General features: G+C 49.4%; 4 protein-coding genes across 4 annotated transcripts; 3 read left to right on the forward strand and 1 right to left on the reverse strand.

Moving 5' to 3' along the window:
• The first annotated feature begins 517 nt into the window (after positions 1-517).
• Positions 518-2,669, forward strand: FOMMEDRAFT_23539 (uncharacterized protein). The gene is made up of 3 exons (XM_007270867.1): positions 518-1,611; positions 1,687-2,383; positions 2,448-2,669. The coding sequence occupies exons 1-2, from the start codon at positions 708-710 to the stop codon at positions 2,370-2,372; spliced, it is 1,590 nt and encodes a 529-aa protein (XP_007270929.1). The 5' UTR covers positions 518-707; the 3' UTR covers positions 2,373-2,383; positions 2,448-2,669.
• Positions 2,663-4,165, reverse strand: FOMMEDRAFT_143122 (cellulase; the record flags this gene model as incomplete). Its single annotated transcript, XM_007271073.1, has 7 exons — positions 2,663-2,766; positions 2,842-2,901; positions 2,961-3,249; positions 3,306-3,458; positions 3,520-3,626; positions 3,689-3,960; positions 4,026-4,165. 7 exons carry the CDS (start codon positions 4,163-4,165, stop codon positions 2,663-2,665), a joined length of 1,125 nt encoding a protein of 374 aa, XP_007271135.1.
• A 122-nt stretch (positions 4,166-4,287) lies between these two features.
• On the forward strand, positions 4,288-4,888 carry FOMMEDRAFT_136923 (uncharacterized protein; the record flags this gene model as incomplete). The annotated part of the gene is made up of 2 exons (XM_007271074.1): positions 4,288-4,784; positions 4,813-4,888. 2 exons carry the CDS (start codon positions 4,288-4,290, stop codon positions 4,886-4,888), a joined length of 573 nt encoding a protein of 190 aa, XP_007271136.1.
• A 480-nt stretch (positions 4,889-5,368) lies between these two features.
• Positions 5,369-8,142, forward strand: FOMMEDRAFT_129070 (zf-DHHC-domain-containing protein; the record flags this gene model as incomplete). The annotated part of the gene is made up of 9 exons (XM_007271075.1): positions 5,369-5,517; positions 5,575-5,650; positions 5,721-5,842; positions 5,901-6,066; positions 6,122-6,207; positions 6,267-6,366; positions 6,423-6,437; positions 6,495-6,725; positions 6,794-8,142. The coding sequence occupies 8 exons, from the start codon at positions 5,372-5,374 to the stop codon at positions 6,690-6,692; spliced, it is 909 nt and encodes a 302-aa protein (XP_007271137.1). The 3' UTR covers positions 6,693-6,725; positions 6,794-8,142.

An 8,142-nucleotide genomic window follows, 5' to 3' on the forward strand; every position in this document is an offset into this window, starting at 1 on the left:
AGGCAGGAGGAGAGGAGGCCTAAGGCTGTAAGAGTTAGTGAGTGAGTGAATAAATATTAATGAGGAATGAATGGGTTTTCTTGTAATAACATTATTGTCCTCATAGTGACTGAAAATTCTCATCTTCTGGCCTATCATTTACTAGTACTTCTGACAAATGTTTGTAAGGGAACTAAAGAACAACTTGTCATACATATGTAAGACTGTTTGACAGGCATAGACAGAAGAAAGGAATGAACTCACAACATGAAATATGAAATATCTATCCCAGCTACATTCCAAAATTAGCTGTGACTCGTGGGTGAAGATTTCGACTTAGGGCTCTGAAGACTGTGGATCTGGGTTCCAGGTTATCACTGCGTTCTGTGCATTGTATTTTATTCATGGGCGCCTAAAGGCAATCTTTTTATTTTTGCACAACGCATACAGTCAACACGTGTTAACCTGTGCTCTGCAACTGCACCCTGGCTCAATTGACGCCCTACTTTTAACTCCCACCCTTGACTCATAGGGCCCTCAAGGCTTGTCTTCTGACTATGATCTTCTACTTTCTCTGATCGACTGGCCTGTCCTCTGCTTTCTGTGATTTTCTTTGAATCTTGGTATTACGATCTGTTAACGAGCTGACTGCTATCAATCTATTGAATAACTGGACACATCAAGAAGAAACCAAACGATATCAAAATTACAATCGAATCGAATCAACGATGTCTGGACCTTCAACGCCGTTCATCCCTCCTCACCCGTCCGAGTTACCGTCGGGCTCACCAGCCGCGAGTGCGCGTGTCATACCACCCACACCAGGGACGAACCCGTACGTTTTCCCACCTGGTGGTGGCGGACATCCGCCTCCTCCGGGAGGAGGCATGGGCCTGGGAGGATGGGGAGGATTTGGGTATCCTGCGGGGTATCAGCAGCAAAGAGGACGAAGAAATTCGCGAGCGGGATATGAGGGTATGCCCAGTATGCCGGGAGGAGGACCACCGTTTGACCATGGGACGTACTTTGGGTACCCTGCTGCCGCTGCCGCTGCAACACCCGCTATGGTTCATCCAGGGCTCGATCCGAGGTGGGGTGCCGCAGGAGGAGGAGGAGCGGACTATCTCTCACCAGAAGGGTATGCAGCAGCACAATTTGGTCAACCTCCGGCTGTGATACCTCCTCGTCCTTCGCCTTCCCGATCTCGCGAACGATCTCGCTCGAGGGGCGGCGGCGGAGGCTTCTCCGCAGATTGGGCGGGTCCACGTTCGCCTGAAGAAGCTGGGTTTGGTGGAACTTGGTACACACCTGCTGCGCCTCCCGGCTGGGGCATAGGCGCGCACGGACCTGCGCCTACGACGGGGTTCTCGACGTTCACGCAGGAGTTGCCGCAGGCCGGGTATTATCCCTACGGACATCCAGCATATGGGCTTGGGCATGGATATCGAGGACATCATCGACGTGGGACCTCGGCGCATACGACGCCTTGGATGGGTGGTGGGTTTGATTTGCCGCCGGAGACTCCTGGGGAGTTCAACGAGCCGCTTGATCCGTACGATAGACACCCGCCTGCTGCGCGTCCGCAGAGTGGGTTTGGTACGATTGATACGAGGTGGTTCACTGGAGCGAGCTGTACGTCTTCAACTCCCTCTCACTAATTTCTCAAATGTCATTATTATTTTTTAATTAACGTGTATGTATGTGCAGACGGACCAGTCCTAGACCCACTCCTCGCATCCGTCGTCAAATGCTCCTTCAAAATCAACCCTCTACTCCTCCCTCCTCCAGAAGACCCAACTAAACGTCCCTACCTCACATGGAACATGCTCTTCTCAACTTCCTACGTCCATCGCTCCGACGAGCGCCAAAATCAATCTTGGTTAAAGGGTCGTGACGCACCTGCAACGCACCCGCGGCTTACCTCGCTCCGACTGATATCGAGACACTTTACGTGGTTTATTGAGGTGAAAGCGAGGAATAAGAATGTTGGGGTTACGTGTGGGGAGTTGGTTGAGAAACTTTCGAGTTTCTTGCTTGAGATGATAAGGAAGGATGATTTCGAGTCGCTCTCGAGAACCGATCAAGGTAGGGTGACAGAATCGTACTATTACAACCGAGAGAGACATGAAGACGTTCCCGGTGGGAGGCTCGGCAACGGAATGAGAAGAGTTGATCTTTTACTGGACAAGACGACGTGGGGAGGTATGGAGGTTGATCAAAGATACGTGAAGGAGAGGATGTCGTTACTTGGAGTTAATGACGATGAGGATGGTGCTGGGCGTAGGAGGCGGCGGGAGAGAGAGGTTGTTGGTATATTTTTACTGAATTGTGAGAGGAGGTTACCGATGACGGAGGATGAGAGACGGGCTGAAGCTGAGAGGGCGAGCGAATGATTGACTGTTAGGTGCTAAGGGATTGTCCCGTGTTGTCTTGTAATACCAACTGATTCAAGAGTGTTTTTTAACTAGGCGAATGAAAGGTCCCATCCGTTTGGGTTTATTGTGCACCATCTCAATAACTTTCGCTGGAGGTAGCGACCAAAGAATGAATTTTCATATTCGTACATACACAAGACCAATCAACAAAAAAGAGAAGGTCTATAACTTAAAAAGGGCCGAAAAATACGAAATAACATATCCGCCTCCTTTTTACCTACTCTCCAAAACTAATCCTAAGTGAAGACTCAAGACAGGGGTGGGTTAGCGTTCTGGATGAGTGTCTCGAAGTAACTCTGGAACCACGTTCCGGCTTCTGGTGCGGGTTGCGCGGCGTCGCTTTGCGAGCAGTCTAGTTCGAGGGAAAATAAAAGAGTGACTCAGATTGAGATTCAGAGAGGTGAAGGGGTGTGAATGGGACACGTACGGGAGTCGAACCGGGGTGACGATGTGTCGGAAGTGCCGTCACTTTCACCTGGAGGCTTCACTAAATATTCGAACAATATGGTCAGCAGAAGCCTTATCCAAGAAGCGCAAAACACATACCCCAAACGATCGAATCGATCAAGTCATTCCCAGTATCCGTCGATGGACGCGGACCCAATCCGGCACCAAGGACGTTGCACCAGTCACCCTCAGCAGTTCGGATACCTGAGACACCTGACCTGCCTTGGTCAACGATGAATTGTGAGGGGAAACCGTTCGAGTCGAGCATGGGAGCGAGAGCGTTGATGTAGAGCTCTTCATCGTAGTTCGGGTTGGGAGCTTGTGCGGGGTCTTCTGTGCCTCGGAGGAGGTTGTAGTTTGAGACGTCGGTTGCGAGACCGCGCACAGTCTGGTGAATTGTTCGTGAGTTAAAGTGAAGGGAGGAATTGAAAGAGTGGGACGTACGGCGTTGTTACCTGCGCCTTGGAGTACAGACGCGAAGAGTTGAGCCGCTGGAGTGAGGTTTGCAGGCCAGCCGAGCCATCCAGAGTGGCCAGCATCAAGATAGAGCCAGACGTTGTCCTGCTGAAGTTGAGCAATGGCATAGGATACAAGTTCCTAAAAATAAAAATGAATTAATATAGGCGTCCTGATTCGGTGATATTAGAGTGAAGCAAACCTTGTACGTGCTCTCAGCGTTAGCACATTTCGGGACGCTGAGGTTCGTCACGAGATTGGCAAGCCCATCAGGCTCAACGACGAATACAACCCGTACGTTCGGGAACTCTGCGGTCACAATTGCAAATCAGCTCCGAATTTACACACTAAAACGGGAGAGATAAACATACGCTCGACCTGCTCTGCAATAGAGTCGATGTACGCTTGGTATTTCTCGGCACCACCATCAGCGATGGAGAACTCGCCCGCAGAAGCCTCAGCGGCACAGTCACGGTCTGGAAGGTCGTAAATGACAGCCTGTACGACTTGCGTGCCACCTGCAGCATCTGCCTGGGAAAGCATATCACCGAGTGTGGGAACTTTGGCGGCAACATCCATCCAGAAGAAGACCGGGATTTGCTCGACCAGAGCTGCTTGCTGTGCGGTTGTAGAGTCCGTAATACTAAAAGGCGGGCACATCATCGGACACATGGGTCACATTTTAACATGAATATGAAAAAGACTTACTTCGCGACAGCAGCTTGAACCTCTGCAACATATGTGGGGTTGAGGAAGACAGTGGCACCTTCGAATGGATTACCAGTTCCCGCGCCCTTGACGAGGGCGGGAATACAAGCAACGAGTGCAGCGAGGGCGGAGAGTTTCATTTTGAGGCAGTCGACTGGTGTCTGTGCTGAGGATTCAGACCTTCAGAACCAACCCATTTTATACGTTTGCGGGATGTTAGATCCTCAATTTTCACGAGTCCAGGAACAACGTCGGATTGAAGATGAATCGAAATGTAATATCAAAGTACAGCTCAGCAAGGCCCGTAGTCGAATGGCGTCGTCGAATGTCGGCGTCCAGGGGTAAACGCGAAATCGAGCACGCGCTTCGGCCGCAGTCGAGAAAACATTTGGGATTCCGATGTTCCGGCGAACGCTCCATTAGAGGCAGGGAGGAAGGTCATATGTCAATAGGCGTCCAAGAAAAGCAGGCTTTTGGGGTAGCGCTCCCGAATGAAGAAGACAAGACACTGAATGAGCAAGCTTATTCCAGAAAACAGTCCGAGATTCTTAAGTCAGAACATTTTCCGATGATATTTTCCGTGCCGGAGGCGAAGATTGTCCTCATTTTACGGCCGTATGGAGCGGGGATATCGAAGGAAATGGGATACGTGAACTACGCAACGTCGTCATGGATCTTCAGCTACGGACATAAGGAAGTATTTCGTCCGGCGTGCAGTGCCCCTCGTGCCCTGACACCTGACGATATAGGGGCGATTTCGTGAGAGTACGAGTGCGGAAACATCGAGCTTAGGCGTACCGTGTCACGGGAGAGCATATGGTGGCTGCAAGTTATGCTGGAAGAAGATATATTTTCGGACTTAGGAGCAGGATGAAAATACGACCGTGCGCAGTCATTGCATGCATTCATGCGTAGATGGCGTAGAATGATCACCTCATAGGCTGGTATACAGTATCCGAGATTGCATGATTGATGGAAGACTCTCTATGTTCTTGATTTGTCTAGCGAAACTAGTGAAAACCGAGAATAAACCGCCTTGCTCAATTCTTGAATACGTTCTCGTGACGAGTTGGTGAACGTGACCAAATCGAGAGGTTTCGCAGAATTTCTTCATAAAACGTGTACGCAGCTAGCAAGATGTCGATGAAGGTCAAATATTTGAAAGTGCTGGATGGAGGAGGAGAAAGAGATGGAGATACAGGTTGAGAGAGGGACTAAATTGGAGAATAAGCATCACGTGCAATGATTGACTAGAAATGCGCTGTGTCCTTCCTGCTGACAACGTCCATATCCGTTTCTACGATCACAAAGTTGATTTGAGCCTGTCCAGGCTTAACTGACTCGCAATGGGTCGCATTGTGGGTCGGATCTGGGTCGGCTTCACGACATGCCTCATTGCGTTTATTGCCTACTCTTCTCAAGTATTTGTCATTTGGCCATGGTATGGACGCGCGTTTTCCGTGGAACTGCTGCAACTTCTCCTTCCATTCAAGTAAGGCCCTAAATCTTTCTTTATACTGAAAACTCGTCGACCGACTGATATCCGTAGCTTTCTGGTTGGAATGTTATACTGGAACTACTACTTGACTGTCACCACCGATCCAGGACGCGTTCCCAAATATTGGGTCCGTACGCGTGTCCCACTTCGATCAAGCTGAAGTGCATCTAAAGTCGCGATGATTTTGTCATATGTAGGAGCCAGATACGCACTCAGAAGAGGGTTATGAAGTAAAGCCGCTCTCAGGAAGACCGCGATATTGTAGAATGTGTGACTCGTATAAACCGCCACGGACCCATCATTGTCGCCAATGTAGACGGTGCGCATAAATACACAGTCCATATAAGATAATCTTACTGATTAGGCACAAATGGCAGATGTGTTCTACGTATGGATCATCACTGTCCCTGGGTGAATAACTGTGTCGGCCATTTCAACTACGGACATTTCATCCGCTTCCTCTTTTACGTTGATGTTGCGTGTTCGTATCACTTTGCTATGGTTACTCGTAGATCAATTGACGCCATGAATGCACGATATTGGGTCTGTCGCTCGACCTATATCTTATGTACGGAAGCATATTGATTCCAACATTTAGGAGGGTCCAGATACGGTGGAGTTCATATTCATGATCCTCAATTACGTGACTTGCGTGCCCGTCCTTCTCGGAGTAGGCGGATTCAGGTAATTAATTATAATCACCCACACGAAAGATGCTTACCGCTATTATATTAATTTATTAGCTTATATCATTTCTACTGCCTGAGTAACAATACAACGACAATTGAAGGCTGGGAGAAAGATAAAGTCGCGACGCTCGTAAAGAGGGGAAAGATTCATGAGGTACTTCGCTCGTATCGTATGCCGAACTGGTATTTACACATTTACCTTCATAATAGGTTAAATTTCCATACGTAAGCCCCTGTTACTCTCCAGTAAATAGCGTAACTTATAAAAAATCAACTTCGTAGAATATTGGACGTCGTGAGAATGTCGAGTCTGTGCTAGGCAAAAATCCTCTCCTGTGGTGTTGGCCTTCGGTTCCACCCGGAAATGGCCTAAAGTTCCCTGTTGCAGATGCTGATGGTAGGTGGTTTGCTCTCAATGACCGCCAACGGGAGCGCGAGGAGTTTGAGGAGGTGTATGAAGACGCAGGTCGCCAAGTGTGAAGCAAAATATTGCATTTATCTTGATCGTGCTTCGTGAGCCTGCCTCGTTATTGACCAGAAATGTAAGCGCTCATGCGTATGCTTGTCATTTGCCTTGACAGCCTGCCGTCCGTTCCACCTTACTTCCCCCTTTCTCATCCATTATTCTGCGGTTCTTGACTGATTCTGATCTTGCGATCCCACGGTGTAGATGGAGCAGCGCAAGTCTGGCCGCCTGAAGACCCAAATGACACTCGGGCTTACGACTTCAATCACGATGAAGAGGATGACGGACATGCTTTGGAGCTACCAGACTCACCATGGACATACGAGAACGGTTCTGTAAACCCCTCATTGGAACCATCCAACGCTTTTCGCAGACGAGCAACACAAGCATCCAGACAATCCCATCGTCCGGAAGAAGGCAACGTGTCAAAAGTTCCTCCGTACCATCCAGATTACGGCAAATCACCTCCGTCTGCATTAAACAACCGCTATTCTTCTTCCGAGGGAAGTGAAGAGAGCGACAGCGATGAGTATCGATACTATGGAGGGAAACGACGCGTGCGTCGAGGATCGGAAGGACTGGAAGTTAGAATGGGTGCAGCGGACCGTGAGGCGATCTTAAGGCGGTATATGTTTACTCGGGGTCCTGAGATTGGGAAATACCGGGTGTACAAACCAGAGCCTCATTCACCTTCGTTGTCACCTTCCCCGCCTATTGAACAAGTACCGGACGAATTGCCTCTTGGTGCGGAAGCGGGCAACCATTAATCCGTGAAAAGGACTGTTCGTCTTTATCCTTCTTTTCTTTGCACCGAAATCTCAATCTCAAAGGCCCGAGAAGCTCTCATCGCATCTCACAACGACCTCGAAGCAGCATTAGAATGGATTCAAAAAGACCTCGCAGTTTCAGGCGCTAAAAAGGCAGAGAAAGTCGGGGGACGAGAAACGAAGGAAGGTCTTATAGCTGTTTCGTTACTTTCACCTGGCTATGGACAAGGAACGGGCGGAGTGAGAGCTAGTATGGTTGAGATTAATTGCGAGACGGATTTCGTTGGGAGGAACGAGTTGTTTGGGAAGTTGGTGTCGGATATTGCACATACGACTGCGTTTCATGCAGAGGCTCCTGAGGACTTTCAGGAAAACCCGAAGTTGCTTCGACCGTTCCCTTTAGAATCTCTCCTCGATGCACCGTTAATGCAGAAGAACTCACCTTCTGAGTTGTCTTCGACGGCTACTGTTAGCTCCGCCATCCGTGACACAATCGCCAAAGTCGGCGAAAACATCTCCCTTCGACGCGCGATTAGCGTCGTTCTCCCCCCAGCTCCCGAGTCCGTACAAGCAGGTATCCGGGTCGCTTCATACGTCCATGGGACCACAACAGACCCAACACGAGGCCGTATGGGCACTCTCGCACTCACTTACCTCAAAACTCCCAACCTCAAGGAAGTCTTCGCGAAAGAAGGCT

This window comes from Fomitiporia mediterranea, assembly GCF_000271605.1.
Source record: "Fomitiporia mediterranea MF3/22 unplaced genomic scaffold FOMMEscaffold_15, whole genome shotgun sequence".
NCBI lineage: Eukaryota > Fungi > Basidiomycota > Agaricomycetes > Hymenochaetales > Hymenochaetaceae > Fomitiporia > Fomitiporia mediterranea.

Bases quoted from the DNA above. Each gene is read 5' to 3' on its own strand.
- FOMMEDRAFT_23539 (XM_007270867.1), top strand. From the start codon at position 708: ATGTCTGGACCTTCAACGCCGTTCATCCCTCCTCACCCGTCCGAGTTA. The intron at 1,612-1,686 runs GTACGTCTTCAA...ATGTATGTGCAG, and splicing joins GTGGTTCACTGGAGCGAGCT to ACGGACCAGTCCTAGACCCA.